The sequence below is a fragment of the Parasteatoda tepidariorum genome, chromosome 7, assembly GCF_982258835.1.
Source record: "Parasteatoda tepidariorum strain Cologne lab strain chromosome 7, Ptep-v5.0, whole genome shotgun sequence".
NCBI classification, from domain to species: Eukaryota; Metazoa; Arthropoda; class Arachnida; order Araneae; family Theridiidae; genus Parasteatoda; species Parasteatoda tepidariorum.
The window spans coordinates 49,483,979-49,502,155 of record NC_141761.1 but is presented as its reverse complement, the minus strand read 5'-3'; the positions used below and the strand labels follow the sequence as shown (position 1 = coordinate 49,502,155).

Here is an 18,177-nt window from a genome sequence, read left to right as displayed (position 1 = left end):
AATTAACCAGCAGGAATATGAGATTTACATTTGCACGGAATTCCCTACTGTAGTTCAAGTATTCACTGCACTGATTTTTTTAGGGTATGTGGCCATTGCAAAGTATTTCCAATATTAAAGTTTTTTATTATCTATCCTGGGCGTGAAATTCGAAACCGCTGTTTTGTGGTTTAAAACTTTTCCGAATTCTAAAATCGACAATGAATTGTGTCAACCGGATCGATCTCTGGAAAATGATGCAGTCATTCATTCCTTACCACCTTAACCCATCAACAACAACAAAAAATCCTTTCACATAGGAAAGCAATATGTAATTGAAATACTAAACTATACTTCAATTCCAAACTGTTTTTTTTTTTTTTTTTTTTTTTTTTTTTTTTTTTTTTTGATCAATCAGAAAACTGTGCCGGTAGGATTTGTTTATATGAGTTTAATCCCTCATTCTTATTTGTAGTAAAAAATAGTCATCATTCAAAATTTAAAACTGAGAAATAATCCTTTATTTTGAAGCTTCGTTATTTGTTTTGTAAAAGAATTATGGAATACTCAGTTTATTTACATTTCCAGTCCTTAACCCACGAAGTACAAGCGATATTTTGCAAACATTAAGAGCGACGCTGATGGTTTTAAATAGTCTTTTTTAGTTTTTACCAATCAATGCTTTCCAGCGGTTTGTAATTACAATTTAATAGACAGACAAATAATAATAAATAAACTATTTTATTTTCTTATAAAAACAGTAAATTCATAACTTATAAATTAAACAAAAATCCTTTTGCAATCTTTCTAAAACAACCTAAAAAATCAGTGTAAATATTAGATACAGACATTTGTACAAAATATATCCCAAGAGTATTAATGTAACGCCCTTGACGAGGTGTGCAGCGAGGGTACGTCTGAAAGAGAGAAATAATCATTAAAAAAAAAACTCATTCAACCTTTTTCTTACCGCTGATACAACGGCTGTTTTTCCAAAAGATCCATTGTCATATAAAGAGATTTTTTGTTGTTGATAATATACTATTTTTATAACTGCTTTGAGTTCGCGACAGTTACTCATGACTGTCAAAACAAGTTTAGCCCCATTAAAGCCCAGCCTTGCCTATGCTTAATCTGAAAATGACGCGAAACGTCAGTGTAGAAGAGCCACAATTTTGTGAAATTGAACAGTTTGTGGTCTAATTTTTTAATTTAATAACTTACTCGAATGCTGCATTATCAGAGCTCATAAAAAAATGTACAAAAACTGAGAAGAATAAGGTAGAGATTTTCATCTAAGTGGGAAAATGTCACAAATATTTAAAAAAGGCTTTATAACTTTTAGAATATTTAAGTTATTTTTCAGTTCTAAAAGCCCTTGAAAATCTTACAAAATATAATACTTTTTACAGTTACAAATATAATACTTTTGCCTGTATTAATGGATTTGCTTCACATTAAATCTGCACCAATAACCTTTATACAAATAGTGGTGTATTACTAAAATCGAGCAGCATTGGCGATATCATGGTGACTTTTTACATTTCTTCTAAACGAATTAGTACCATTGCCTTGCTTTTTTGTACATATATAGTAGCAATAAAGGAAACGAAGGAAATAAAATTAAAAATATGACCACCGAAGCCGACGTCTTTAGGGGGTACCTGCCCCGGTAGCCATAAAAAAAATAAAAATAAAAACATTTCTAATTGAGGGAGAAGCAAATGCCTAAATTAACTCCCTCAGTACCCCGATGGTTTTGTATAGAAGTCCAGGAAAAAACATGAAATATGGGGCCGGTACCCCCTGAAGACGTCGGCTTCGGTGGTCATATTTTTATTTCCTTCGTTTCCTCTATATTACCTATTACCAGACTTAGATAAAAAAAATTTCTGCGAGCACAAAATCTGAATTAAAAAACTTTCTGCTCACATTTTTCAACTTATATGAAAATCAGATTTTTTTTAAATGTTAAATTTTTATAAAATTCTAAATTGATTTATAAAACAGGGATGAATTTAGTAAAAAGCCAGCAAAGCTGAAAATAGATATCCAATAATGTTATGTACAAAGCGATTTCGTTAATTGAAAAGAAAAAAAATTTTGAGCAAGATAAAAGTTTATGTAGAAAGCATTTTCCACAGAATGTTATCGGCGTTTTAATAAAAATATCGATGTGAGATTTCTTTTATTTAAATTGCGTAATTAGAAATCTCAATGAGTGATTTTTAAATCAAGCAAATACGAATCCAGATATTCTATTTTAAATTCACGTAAATACGAATCTCAAAGTTTCATTTTAAATTATGTGAATGTCATGTTAAATCTCGTTTGCTTTGGCAGGAAAAAGCTTAAAGATTTCTTTTCTCGGGAATTTGAAAGATAAATTTTTTTCACACTTTACAGATTTTTTTCTTAGATTACCGCGATGATAACAAATTTTCCGTTCGTATATATTATACAGGTCTGCCTTATTATCAAAATTAAGCATCATTGACATTAAAAATATTATGGAAGTTTATATATTTCTCCAAAAATAGGAAAGATTCGGTATTTTAAATATGGTATTACAGCACGCATTTGTCAAATTTTAAGGTATTACTTTTGGACGTTATCTATTTGCGCCGATTCTATAGTAAAACCTATCATTTAGATTTTTTGTCTACCCTTCTAACATGGCGTTTTGAATTCCAGATGGCGTTTCCAATTACTTAATGCGCACTTTTTATAACAAGTGAATTCAGTTAATTTACTAATATTAACTTTATAATACGGTAATTTCGATGGGTAAAAAATTCACCTAAATAAACATATTGATCGACATTCAAGTGAAAAACGAAAATTACTTGCCGTTTTGGAGCAGCAAAACTTATTTTTGTAATACACGTTTTTTGTTCAATTAATATTGTTAGAGATTTGGAGCAGCTCGGAGCCATTTTGAGGGGAAAATGGCATTTTGGAGCAAGCTAGAACAGAAATTTCGTTTTGGAGCAATTTGAACAGCTGTTCCAACCCTGTATTTGTATTAAAATAAATTCTTAAATTTTTTGACAAACCGTTACTATTTTTGTCAAATTATTTTAAGTGGAAATTTTTGCAAAGGAGCTAAAATAAAGTTATATTTTTATAATTAAAGACCCAATTCAGCATATAATCTAAGAAACTTTAATGTAGTTTGGCTAGTTAAACGAAACATAGTGTGATACAGTTAACAGGAATTAGGCGAAATTGTGGTATTTGACTCAGATATTTCTCTAGGGGACAGTTACCATTTTGTACCACTTTAGATACCGGGGCTAGTTTTTGATTCAGTCAAACAATATTTTTGCATTTCATGAAGAAAAAAAAAATGTACCTTTTTGCTACAAACCCGTCAGTTGTGAACATAGTTCAAACGAACAAAAAGGGCAGTGTTTTCTTTATTTTTTAATAGAGAAAAAAAAAGTACTTAGTACTAAAACTAGGTTTGTGACTTAAGACTAAGAGTTATATTGAAACTATGCAGTTAACTAAATATCGCAAATCTTCAAAATTCATGATGTTGATGAAATAATAAAATTTGTTTCATCATTTACTCATTCGAACTATTTTCACATTTATTAAATTATCGATAATTATAAGAAGACAAGCATTCTAATCATAAAATAAAATTACTTTTGATATAAATATTTTTAAAATAATCTTACTTTATAACTAGTTCCCTTCTTTCTTTTGGTGTCAGCTTATCAGTAACTTTCCAATCAAAATAAGGGTTTGCATTTGGAATTTCGTCGAACATTTTCACTATATCTATATCATCTCGGTACATGGAAAATATCTGGTAAATAAATTACAATCATGACTACATAAGTTCAATCCTTTTTTTGGTAAAATTGCGTTACAAAATGTTACTTATTTTGTTAAAAGAAGCTCATACTAAATCAAATTTATGAAAATAATCGAATGTTGAAGGTGAAGAAGTCGCCACTTTTTATAAAAAAAAAAAAAAGTTCTAGACCGTTCTGTATGTAAAATTGTAAGTTTTATCTTATGCACACAAAAAAAAAAAAAAAAAAAAATATCCAAAATTATAATTTCTGGCTGGGTTACTGAGTTAAGTATTATAACAAACAACGTGTATGAATCTTCGAACTGAAATTCGTCGAATAATTTTTTATGTGATTATTAGCCCAAAATGCATGCACAAGAAAATGAACAGGGCTTGTAATGTGGGGAGAGAAAAAATAGATATATCTCAAAATGGATATGGCTTGACATATATGCTTTCCATGCTAAGAAAATAAAAAGAAACAAACAGACCCTCAAAGCTTGAAGACTTATGTTAAACAGAAATAGAAATGCTTTCATTTATTTAGATTGTAGTTTAAAAAATCGAACAAATGCTATGCCCATTTTCGTAATTAGCTGTCATTTTTTAAACTCAAATTTTAAACGAGATACATTGTAAACATAGCACAGAACACGCATTTTCAAAAGCACGTGTTTTGTGCTATGTCTTAAAAAGTTCAAAAGAATCGCTTTTTCAAAAAAACATATCTAACATTCTTTGCTTATTATTGCCTCAAAAACTATCCATTCGATTTTCATTCTGTTTTATTAAGAATTAATAAAGATAAACGGATTATCTAAAATGTAGAGTACTATTTTGTGTTTTTTTCTGAAGTTCGTATTTCATTTTAGCACAAGATTTGAAAATTTGCTTTTAGATTCGAGTGACCAGATCTTTGTTTTAAATTTCAGCTTAAAATTGCACAGCGTTTTAATGAGCTAAATCAACATTCTCGTTAAATTATCATTATATATTAGCATCAAATTAAAAATAGTGGATGTATATAACTGATAGAATGTTCATCTTCCATTGGAAGATGAATTTAAAAATTTCGACGCTTTTTTCGATCGATTTCTAGGAGGCGCAGCTTATTTACCTTCTGAAGTTCAATATCTATAAACATAGTCTATTGCCTGCTACGAAATGTTTTTCAAAACTATCTGAACTCAAATTCTTTTCCGTGATTATTAGATATGACATGTATGTCACTATATACGAAAAACCACGAGTGCAGCCGAAAAGCCGTTTCGGTTGTTCAACCTGACGATTTATTTTGTTCAGCTGTGCAAAAACTATGGATAAGACTGTCGGGTAACTATAGCAAACCCCCCTCCTCTGCAGTTATGTTATGCTAATTGTATTGTACGCACTTTTAATCTTGATTTCTTTTTAATAAATATTTTTATCTTATAATCGCCATAATTTCTTCCTATTCGAATCAAAAGAACCCTACAGTTTGGTGTCAGAAGTGTGGTTGTTATCATGGCGTTTTTAGGAAAAGGCTTAAAAATAGACTTTCAATTCATGGCTACGGAAATGGGGGTTGAAAATGTTAGTAATTTAAAAGTGTTTGAGTTGAGAGAGGCCATCTTAAAGAATGAAGATTTTTGTAAAGAACTCTTAAACACTATTATAGACGAACGTAAAAGGGAAGATAGAATCAAGATAGAACAAATTCGACGAGAAGAGCAAGAGAGAGAAGAAAAAATTAGACGAGAAGAAGAGGAAAGAAAAGAAAGAATGATTCGTGAAGCTCATCAGTACGAATTAGAAATTAAAAAATTAGAACGGTCTACAGAAAATCTCAATCATGAAAACGAAACGGAAAACTGAGTTGAAGTAAGTCATAAAATTCAACTAACTCAAATAACACCTAAATTTGATGAAAAACACGACGAAATGGGATTATATTTAATAAATTTTGAAAGAAGAGCAGAGATGGCTCAAGTACCTAAAAAGGATTGGGTAGCGTACCTTTTAGCTGTTTTACCGGCAGAACTGTCAAATATGCTAGCAAGAGAAGAACCTAAGGATGCTAATAATTATGAATTTGTTAAAAGTCTGATCCTAAAACGATATAAGTAAAATAGTGAAAAGCTTAAACAGTGTTTTTACAGACATCACAAGTCAAATGATAAATCTTGGAGAAATTATGCTCAAGAACTGATTAGTTATTTTACCGAATGGATCACAGAATTGAAAATAGAGACATTCCAACAACTCAAAGATTTAATAGTGACGGAACAACTGAAATTTAGAGTGCCTGCTGAAACAAGAGATCATTATTTAGAAGATTGGCTTAAGTTTACGACGCCATACGAACTAGATGATTACGAAAGTATTAAAGAAAGTTTTAAAAGAACGAACTTTTCTCTGGCCGAAATCGAAAATAGAAAAGAAAGACAACCTTTTGGAAAAGAATACGAATTCTGACGGAAATAAATATGACACGCCGATCAAGGCCAAACCGCAGTGGAATATGAAAAAGATAAACAAAATATCGTCTGCAGTTCCCCCTCTTCGCATTTATTACTTTTGTTAAGATTAACACGAATATGAAAATTGTTATTTGACGCCAGTCGAAAAGAAAAAAAAATTAAAAGAGCTCAACTGATGTTTCGTTTGTTATGAATTAAATTGTCGTAGGAATTTGTAATCTATGCTGTAATATTTTCAACTCTCCCTTTCATGGAACACTTTTACATGTTAATTTAAACTGAAGAAAGAAAAGGATGCTTCAAATGACATTTTAACCGCTCCTGTCAAATTTCTAATTGGTGAAGAAAACGATAAAGGAAATAATTATGTTGACGCACTGCCTATAATAAAATTAAAAATAGACTCTTACATCTTGAACGCGGTAGCTGATACAGGATCACAAATATCTGTAGTCAAGACCTGTTTGGTTCCAGAAAAATACAGGACACCGCATGGAAGTGTAGTATTAACATGTGCTTTCGGACAAACTTTAAAAGCTCCATTAATAAACTTGCCAGTAACTAAATGTGAAGATAATTTGAAGGACCAATTTACATTACTTGTGCCATGGTACCAAATTTGTCAAGCGATGTTATTATCCGTAAGTGCTCTAAAAGAATTAAATTGTAATATTGAGACTGTAAATTTAATAGAAGGTGGAATCAAAAATAAGAAATTGGAATGTAACACGCTAAATGGCGAATTGCCGTGCGACAAAACGATAGACGATAATATCGGTCTAAGCATGTTATACGATAATCAAGATAGACTTAGAAACTTGGAATTATGAAATAAATTGTAGTAAAATATACCATGCAGGCAGACTTACAGGTTGAAAAACTAGGTTAAAAAAAATTTATGAACTTGACGAAAAAAATTTCCTGAAAATTCCACTTTGTCCAAAAGTTATTGCAATTGTAAGCACTTCTGCGGGATTTTTATACTATTCTTTTGCTTTAAATAATACTTATTATATTTAATAAATATTTCTTTAATATATAATTATTTATACAATTGCTCTATAAAAAATTTATTTCTCTCTAGAGATCTTCATTTTATTTCTAATCAACTACCGCAATGTGCCTAACGCAGTTTTCATTGCATTGCTTCTCTTTCTCATTTGACCTATCCGAACGGCAATGGTATTACCCATAAAGAGACGAAAATGAAGATACTTGTGTGGATTGACATTGTTAATTTTTTTCGAAATTTAAACTTTCAAAATTAAAGTCTACAAAAAAAAAAAAGTTGAGTTACTAACATTGCCTTGTTGATTTGAATTTTATATCTCAAACCTTTTTTTTTCTTCTCAAATTTAGATGTGGGCATTTTGAGAAGGATAGAAGATTGTTTTTAATGTACATTGAAAAATTAGAGTATTTTCAAAATCTCTAAATTTCTTTACATAAATATTAATGTTGAGCTTCTTAATAAAAAGTGTTGAATTTTTTTCATGAAATCAAATATAACCATTTTATCTTTCAAAACAGAAAAAAAAAATTAATTTTAGTTATTCTTTTGAAATTATCTATATGAATTTCATCATAAAAAACACCGAGAAGCAAACAATAAAATATAAATAACCCCAATAATATTAATTCGAATATTTTTTAAAAAAATGACTTGGATATTTATTTTCTACAGACATAAGAGTGTACTAAATGATTACGAAAAATATAATTCTGAAGTTATTAGTTTCTCCGTTGCTTCGAAAGGGTAAAAAAGAAAAAAAATATTCTCGAGCGAACAGTTTTCTTTAATTTGTTTTTAAAAAAATTATCCATATGTTTGATATTTAAAACAAAAAAATATTCGACAAATATTTGGATATATAACAATAAATAAAATAACTGACTTCTTTATCTCGGGGATCCATTTGTTCAGCAAGTGCAATATAATTTTCTTGTTTAAAATCAATTTCATTCCTGAGAAAGAAAATCAATTGGTCCACCAGTCCATCCAGAAACTTATACAATTTAACCAACCTAGAATGGAAATAGATTTGAAAACGATATTTAACTAATGTATTTAGGAAAACTACTGAGACCCCTGAAATAATTTATGTGTCTTAAAAGCAAAGGGCATGATATTATGAACCAAGAATATAAAAGGGATAACAAAATACCTGAATTTACTTCCTTTGAGATAGAGTATGGCGTCAAAAACATAAGCAGGGAGATAGTGCTCATAGAGTGCCAATAATTTATACAAGTATGCGTTATTTACAAAGACGATCGACGGCATTTGAAAAGACTTCGGAATCAACTGCTTAAAAGCCATTTCTTTCAAAGTCTTGGAAAATAATTCAAATGTTACATTCCATGGTCCTCCAGTACAATTGATGATTGAAAGGGATGGTAGTCTAAATAAAAACAGTTTTAGGGATTAATTTAAGCAACAGACAATTAAAATTATTAATATAGAAAACTTGTTATGAACAAAATTGTATATAAACTTTTCGGGGAACTGACAAGAAATACTTTGGATCTCTTATTCATTGTTTCACATAATAAAAATATTAACTATTTTTTCTTGTAGAAATCGCGAATTCTGAACGAATTAATTGAAATTTCATTTAAAGTCAAATGGATGGAAACTAAATCATTCGAAGAAAATTTTAATTACGGTCTTACTGATACAAAGTCGATTTTAATAAGGAACACTGACAATTAAAAAGCTTCGTGAAAAATTTGCTATGAATAAAGGTTTAATGAATTTAGAAACATTTTAGAAAATTTATTGCAGAACATTTTTTAAAAGCTCTTATTTAACGCGAATTCAGAACAAGAACTTACAAATAGTCCGTAAAATCATTTATTTCTTCACAATTTCTTGAATTTTAGTAAAATGGTTATTCAAATAATTCAATAAGAATCACATTTTTCCTGCTAATCCTAGATCTATATTTACTATAATTCAAGAATCTGCTATTAAAAGGCGCCTAGACAGGGGTGTCTTTTGACTCGTTAAAGGGTCATCAGCACGTGGTCCACCAAATCATTTAATTCAGTTTAAATCAATAACTCGAAAATATAAGATCTCGAGGAGACAAATTAAAATCATCGAAATTCGGGCTTTAACTAAGTTATTTCAAATATTCCATTGAAAATAAAGGAGGGTTAAATAATTGAGAATAACTTTCATAAAGTTTAAATATCTACTATGTAGTAAATAAATCGTGGATACAAGGGCGCCGGCAGAATAATGAAAAAGGGGGTGCAACCCTCTAACAAACAAACCGCCCCCCCCAAAAAAAAATTTACAAATATTCTGTTATTACTGTTTTGTTATTACTTATATAATCTTACTTATTACAATCTGTTAATTTTTTTCAACATACATTTTTTCATTGTTAACAAGATATTTAAAAAAAAGTGCGAATTTCTTGTACTTGCAAATTTTGCCACGAGAAACTATTGATGGCGCTGGCATAGCTACTGACTTTGAAACACAAATAACTACAAACAGTAGTTCAACGACGGTTATAAAATAAAATAAAACAGTAGTTTCATATACTAACGTGTTTGTGCACGCTTAAGATTTGTATTTGTTGTGTTTATATTTATTGAGCTGTAGAAGATTATATATATATATATATATATATATATATATATATATATATATATATATATATATATATATATATATATATATATATATATATATATATATATATATATATATATATATATATATATATATATATATATATATATATATATATATACTATGTGTTAAAATCTGCTCTTACCGAAATTCATCACTGAAGCTACAACGTGGTACGAAATGTGGTGGAATAGAGAAAATTCTTATGAATCCCTTGAATACATCGATTTAGTAATTGAGGGCACACCGTTTTATCCAGCTGTAGCGGAGGCTATCAAAATTGGCCTAACTCCTCCAGCTACTACGTGCGCACTATTGAACGCACTTTTAGTGCAATGCGACGCATCAAAACATGGAATCGGTCTACAATGTCTCACGAGAAATTAAGTAATTTGTACATGCTCAATGTGCATAAGAAAAGATTCAAAGATGACTCAGAATTCATTGAAAAAGTTATAAACAGATTTGGACAGCAAGCAAGACGATTACTATTCTTGTTTGATTAAACAATTTTTTAATTGTTATGTATCAATAATTATTTAATTACTTGTTTTTGAATAAAAATACTTTTAATAAAATTTTTTTATAACAAAATTGTTTTTCTGTATCTGCTTAATTGTTTAGAAAAAAAGCCAGAGGGGTGCAAGTGCACCTCTTTGCACCCCCCTGCCGGCGCCCTTGCGTGGATACCTTTCTGTAGCAACGCTCCAGGCTGCTGCAACATGAACATTAGCCACAATATCTACTGGTACCAAGTCAAAACGAGAATTCATATCAGCTACGAGAACTCTAATAAAACCTTTTCCGATCTGCGAAAAACATTCTGTTATAGTTACTTCATTATAAGGCTCTAAATTGCAGAAAGTTTAAACATCAAATAAGCTAATTAGTGTTAGTTATTAGAATCAAACACACAAACTTATTTGCTTTGAACAAATATACCTTGCTTTTTCCGTCGGATTTGGATGTTTGACAATTAAATTCTAGGGGGAGGGGTAGCTGCAATCTGAAAAATATAGTCTTATGACTTTAGTCACATAGTCTGTGGAAAATTCGGGTTTCATGTTTATTTCACTTTTCGCATTTTCATTCATCTCTAGAACTAAAAGCGCATTAAAAAAAACAATCTTACTTATGAAACTCATTTACTCCAGTTTTTCTTTTCTTTTTTTTTTCCAATGCCCACCTTTTTTAGAATGATCCACCTGGACATAATACAGACATTTGAAGGGCAGATTTGTTGGCCACTCTTTCAGGGGTACCATATTAGGTGGGCCAACGTTGCTCCCACAGTAAGGACAGATAGTGCAGAGAATGAAAGAACATCCATTGCCGTGCCGGAACCTTTCTGATGCAAGGGCAGTTTCCTAACCCCTACACAGGCCGGTCGGCTACTCAAAAGTGGTTCCATGGAAAATATTTTTAATAATTTACTATTTTTTATTATTTTCTAATAATCTGAAAAAATGTTGGGCATACAAATTTTTACTTTATTTTAAACTATTTAACTTTAAAAGTAAACTATATAAAAATTTAACTATATCAGTCGAAGTCCTTCAGAAACAAAAAATTAATAAAACTGCGAATTTTTTATAATTTTTGTTGTTCAAAATTTGTATTTTGCTATTTAAAATTATGTAAAAACTTTTATACCAAACAAATCGAAAAAAAAAAAAAATAATAACTCCAAGAAACATTTTAAATTTCATTAAGCCAGTTTGCTAAGAGTGACGATTCTGGCAAATATACCAATATATAGCTGTGCCAGCCTATACAATATCAGTATAATGAGACACTAATGGCTCAGCGATATAGAGAGGCTTCCTAAGACCCATTTTTTGGTTTCTTGTGGAGCAATATCTGAGAACTTATTCATTCTTATATATATATTTATATATAGATCTTCTATATATAGGTAACGCCAGGCTACATTATGCTCAGAAAGTGAAGAATTTTCAAGGCAGGCATCGTTTGATTAGAATGTATCTTTCATTCTTTGATTTGATTTAATTCGTAGAATCCTTTGATTAGATTTAATTCGCATCTTTTAATTCTACAACAATTTTCTCATTGAGAAATTATTTTGCTTATCATAATTCAAGAATTTGTTACTTACAAATAAGTGCGTGCAAAATATGTTTAGTTATTTAATAATATAAATTCAGATAATGATTTTCCTAAACAGTTCATAAATTACAAGTCCAATTGAATTAAAACCATAAATTTGTAGTTTCAGTAAATAAATGTAATATTGTATTATATATTTGTATTTCTTAATTGAATGAAAATTTTTTTCATCAAAAATTCATTCTGGTCGTAATTGCAGCTAATGAAATATTAGTTATATCAGTCTGTTACAACATAAACGGAATATAATGAAAATTTTTGAGTTCAGATTTTGTTTAAATTCAAATTGCCACTGCAAACTTTAAAAACTGAAATAAAATAAGCACTAACAAATCAGACCCCATCGAATTACTTACATAAGTCTTTGGCTAAAAAAATGATTATATTTGGATTTTATAATTTGTACTGATTTTAGAGGTAAAAACTTTTTGTTTCCTTGTCTAATCATAAATTAAGGAAATTATGAAAATTGAAGAACTTTTTGACAGAAATATTGTGTGGTTCCTCAAAAGGAGTGAGCCGGTAAACGAGGCATGTAACGAGCCCTCACCCCCAGATGTCATCCCCCCCTCAGTCGAGAAAACTATCCCCAGATGGCGCCACTGGCGCATCAGAAGTAATAACTTTTTATTTTTCAAAAACTTAAAAACAGTAGAAGTAGAAGTAATGTAACTAGAGACGCGCCATGCAGCGCTAATACCTAACTCAATGTTTTGATCACTTTATAATCATCATTTACCATTTCATGTAAATTCATCTTCATCTATTTGTAATTAAAACCAATAAAGGTTTATGAATCATCAAATTGGCGGTCTAAAGGTAAGTGGAACATTTTCCACTATTCATATTGAAAACAAGAATTCATTTAGATTGAACAAGGCACGTGATGAGGTTGCTAGTTTCCGACCTATCTACCTATATTATAAGTCTGATTTGATTTCACATTTCGTAAGTATGCTGTATTTAGATCTGAAAAAAGACCGGACTTCTTACGGAAAGTAATTTATACACTATTCTACTAAACACAATTTTTTGTTTATTAAATGCACAGGAGTCGTGCGTTTTTCTTTTTCATTAATTGACAAATACTGTCAAGAAATTTTAATTATTTGTACAATATTCCTTATTTCTTTTCATAACTTACAATATCTACACTGATTATATCAGTTTTTTAAAACAAAATCTTAATACACCCTAATTATTTTAAGTGAAGTGCTTTCAATAGTTGTTGCATCACTTTAAAAAAAAATGGGGCAATTTTTGATGGTGATGGAAGTTTATTAAAATACTGAAGCGCATTACGAATTTCGTTTTAAGTGTGACAAAAATGTATTTTTCTTTTTTTTTAACTTAAGTGTTTAAAAATTTTATTTTATTTCATTTTTTGTTTAAGTCGGAAAGAGATCAAGACTTCGATACGCCATAAAATGAAGACAAATTTTGTATTCAAGAAATAACTAGTTTTTTTTTAAACTAACTAGTTGTTAACTAGTGCAGAGCCTCTTCGGATATAGTTTGTGTTTATGATAGTATCGAAATTTCCATAGTCATTAAGCCCAGGTCTCCAGTAGAGATTGTATTTTTGTGGCTAGTTTAATAGGGATCGAAATTTTGACTACTTTTCTTTTACACACATACACAAGTAGGGGAGAGTCGGGTAGCCCCGCCCACTGTCAATTTCATATGTATAGAATTGTAACGAGCCCTCATCCCCCTCATACCAGGAAACTACCCCCAGATGGCGCCACTGGCGCATCAGAAGTAATAACTTTTATTTTTTTCAAAAAACTGAAAAACAGTAGAAGTAATGTAACTAGAGACGCGCCATGCAGCGCTAATATCTAACTCCATGTTTTCATCACTTTATAATCATCATTTACCATTTCATGTAAATTCATCTTCATCTATTTGTAATTAAAACCAATAAAGGTTTATGAATCATCAAATTGGCGGTCTAAAGGTAAGTGGAACATTTTCCACAATTCATATTGAAAACAGGAATTCATTTTAGATTGAACATTTTCTGGCGCCCGAACAGGGACCGCCATTAAGAGATTTCTTGTTTATTTTCGATTAGAAATTTAGTTTCATAGAATAGTGACTTTAAGTGTATAAATAGTTCGCTTATAAATTAAGATGGAGAAATCCAAACAAAAGCGTACTACGATAAGGTCATTAACAACTAAGTTATTAACCAAAATCGAAAACATTTATCAAGACGATAAGGTTACAATAGATGAATTGGATGAGTTAATGTCTGAATTAATGTTAAAACAAGAACAATTGAAAGAAATTGATCTCGAAATTCAGCAGGGTATTACGGATGTAAATGAAATCGATACAGAAATTATAAAGTGTGATGAATATTTGACAAATATTGTACGAAGTAAAAGCAGATTAAACAGAAAAATAGAAAAACTGTCGGTAGTGTCTCCTGAGTTAAATTCGAACATTTCTGAACCGAAGATAAACACTAATATAAGAATAAATGAAACTTCTTCTGTGAAACTGCCTCTTTTAACTATAGAGAAATTTTCTGGAGATCCTGCAGACTGGCAAAGATTTTACGATCAGTTCGAATCTGCCATAGATAAAAACACTGGTTTGTCGAATGTTGAAAAGTTTAATTACTTGAAAACATATTTAGTGGGATCAGCTTCAGATGCGATTAAAGGATTCAGTTTAACAAATAATAATTATGTATCAGCAATTGAAACATTAAAAGAACGCTTTGGCAAGAAAACGTTGATAATTAACTCTCATTTGAATAAATTGTTGAGTTTAACCCCAGTAGAAAAATCAACAGATATTTTTTCATTAAGAAAACTTTTTGATTCTTGTCAAACTGAAATAAGGAATTTAGAATCTTTGGGAATTAATCAGGAAAATTACGGGGCTTTACTCTGTCCTATACTTATTAAATTACTTCCCTCAGATATAGTGTTAGAAATAACCAAAAAATATAGCAATGATGATGAGTGGAAAATATCAGAGATCCTCGATATTTTAAAAACAGAAGTAATTAGCCGAGAAAAAGCCACGGCCTTGAGTTCGTCTATAACACGAGTTTCAGAATGTTCCCCCTTCCCCTCCTCAAAGCGTAGCAGTGGAGGCGAGAATTCGAATAAACAAAATAAGAATCGCATATCAACGGCGTCAGATTTATTGAATGAATCGAGTTATAAGAAAAATAAATGTATTTCTTGCGGTAACGATAGACATAATTTATGGGATTGTAATGAATTTAAAATGAAAGAAATGAATGAGAAAAGGGATATTTTAAAGAGAAGCGGTTGTTGCTTTATTTGTTTTCGCTTTGGCCATACGGCTAAAAAATGCAGGAGTTTTGTAAAATGCGATATTTGTTTTAGACGTCATTATACATTTATGTGTCCAGAAAAGAAAACAGATAGTCAAGTGGAAAGTACGGTTTTATCGAATGAAACTTGTAATCCGGAAGTATTAATGCAAACGTTAACAATTCGCTTAATAAACGGACAAAAGGAAATAATTATACGCGGATTGATAGACACGGGGTCCCAAAAGTCTTATCTTTTAAAAGAAACAATAAATAAAATAGGTTACAAACCAATAGGGCAGGAAAACTTAAATCATAGTCTTTTCGGTGGATTGCAAAGAACTAATCAGCATAATAAATACAGAATTTTTTTGAGCGATTTAAATCGGGATTATTTTTGTAACTTTGAAGTTTATGATCAGGAAAAAATTTGTACAGAAATTCCTAAAATAAGAGACGGCTCGTGGATAAAAGAAGCGAATAAGTTAGGAATTAAATTTTGCGATTATAAAAACATAGGAGGGGTGAATTCGGAAACTAAAGAAATTGATTTACTTATCGGAGCCGACGTTTGCGGTAAACTTTTCACAGGTATTATTAAATCGGTTTCAGAAAGTTTAGTTGCATTCGAAACGCGATTAGGTTGGACACTTATGGGTAAAACTCGTGATCCTGAAAACAGTAATAGTACCAACACAGTTTTGTCCCTTCATGTGGCTCAGGCTAAAATTTCGGATCTCTGGAAACTAGATACGTTAGGAATATTAGACCCTGGTGAAAAAGAATCAAGAAAAGAAATTGCAAAAGCTACCGAAGACCATTTTAATCGCAACATTAAGGTACTTGAAGACGGGAGATATGAAGTGAGCCTTCCATGGATCTTAAATCACCCTACTTTGCCTGATTATAGAAGTGTTGCTGAAAGAAGATTGAAGAACTGCGTTGAGTCAGAAATCAGAAATAATCAGAAGAAATCAGAAATATTAGAAGATTATGAAGCGGTGTTTAAAGAATGGCGACGAGAGGGAATTATCGAAGAGGTTAGCCCAGACGATACAGCCACCAATGAACATTTTTTGCCACACCGAGCTGTGATAAAAGAAAATTCTACTACCAAGATCAGACCCGTTTTTGATGGTTCGACCAAAATAAAAAATTTCCCCTTTATCAATAATTGTCTTGAAAAAGGACCTAATCTTGTGGAGCTCATTCCTTCAGTGATCAACAGATTTAGATTAAATAAGATTGGAGTCATTGCAGATATTCGAAAAGCTTTCTTACAGATCCAACTGAGTGAAGCTGATGGACCTTTCCTAAGATTTCTATGGTGTGAAAATGGAGACCTTTCGAAGATCAAAATTTACCAACATAGAAGAGTGGTGTTTGGCTTGACTTGCAGTCCATATTTGTTAGGAGCCACCCTACGGTACCATTTGAAGAAAGCGCCAGAATCAATGCTGGAAACTGCAGTTAAATTAGAAGAATCATTTTATGTAGATAATTGCTTAACCAGTGTTGAAGATAGAGAACATTTGCACAAATTTATTACTGAATCGCAGTATATATTGCAGAGAGCTCAATTCGATCTAAGAGGGTGGGAGCATAGTATCCTAAATTCACAAGAAGTAGCCATCCCTAAAGAAGAAATAAAAGTACCAGTTTTGGGACTGATTTGGAAGTTAAGTACTGATTCATTGACTTTAGACTTAAAGGAAACATCGCAGGCATCTGAGACTTTAACCAAAAGCAAAATCTTGTCTGAAGTTCACAAAGTATTCGACCCAATTGGTTACACGTGTCCAGTAACATTAAGACCGAAGATCATGCTTCAGGAGTGCTGGAAGCTAAAATGCACTTGGGATGCAGAATTACCATCTTCTATTAGAAAAACGTTTGAAAAATGGCAAAAACAACTAAGTCAATTGAAAGATATAACCATTCCGAGATGTCTCTTGGACAATCCTGAAGGTTCGAGAAAATTAAGTTTACATATTTTTTGTGATGCGAGCAAGGTAGCTTATGCTACATGCATATTCCTGAGAAGCCAAAACGAAGACTCGACATCATGTCAGCTCATTCAAGCTCGATCTCGAGTAGCTCCTCTAAAACCCGTCACAATACCCAGACTTGAACTTTTATCCTGTACAATTGGAGCTAGACTGGCACACGGAGTTAAATCAGACTTAAGACTTGAAAATATTCCAACATTTTTCTGGTCAGATTCAGTAAATGCCCTCTTTTGGATAAAAAGGAATGAAAATTGGGCCCCTTTTGTTTACAACAGAGTCCAAGAAATCAGATCTCTCAGTTTGCCAGAAGAATGGAATTATGTTCCCGGAACTCTTAATCCAGCTGATCTTCCCTCACGAGGATGTTCTGCTGAGCATCTAAAGCAATCTAAATGGTGGGAGGGCCCTATGTGGCTGAAAGATCCACCAAAGCTCTGGCCAAAAGATATTATCGATCCAGATTTGGACATTATCAACGCTGAAAGAAGAAAAACGGTAGTGACTTCAACAAATTTATTCAAAGGACAAATTCTGTTATATGATACTTTAACATCATATCGAAAAATGATAAGAGTAACTGCTTGGATTTACAGATTCTATCGAAACATCAAGAGTGCTGCGGATGAACGAAACCTCGAAAAACAGCTGACTATTGAAGAAATGAAAGACGCTGAAATGGTCATTTTAAAGTACGTGCAGAACAGATGCCCAGCAGAAGAAACCAAGCCTTGCTATACTTCATTACAAACTATAACGGATGATGAAGGCCTTATACGAGTTAGAACAAGAATAGCCATGAGGAAGGATTTGAGAACATTTAAGTATCCTATTGTTCTGCCATCTGACCATAA

At 31.2% G+C, this 18,177-nt stretch overlaps 1 protein-coding gene across 2 annotated transcripts in view; it reads right to left on the bottom strand.

Moving 5' to 3' along the window:
- Positions 1 to 704: 704 nt before the first annotated feature.
- Positions 705 to 18,177, bottom strand: part of LOC107439335 (fatty acyl-CoA reductase 1) — a 35,398-nt gene continuing 17,925 nt past the window's right edge. The window contains exons 8-12 of one of the 2 annotated variants that reach the window (XM_016051895.3): positions 10,583 to 10,701; positions 8,412 to 8,648; positions 8,142 to 8,271; positions 3,666 to 3,796; positions 705 to 896 (exon numbers count right to left, since the gene is read on the bottom strand). In XM_016051895.3, the coding sequence (XP_015907381.1) occupies positions 797 to 896; positions 3,666 to 3,796; positions 8,142 to 8,271; positions 8,412 to 8,648; positions 10,583 to 10,701 (717 nt within the window). In that variant the 3' untranslated portion in view covers positions 705 to 796. The remainder of the gene's footprint in view (positions 897 to 3,665; positions 3,797 to 8,141; positions 8,272 to 8,411; positions 8,649 to 10,582; positions 10,702 to 18,177) is intronic. The other variant, XM_043040133.3, reaches the window with a different exon arrangement.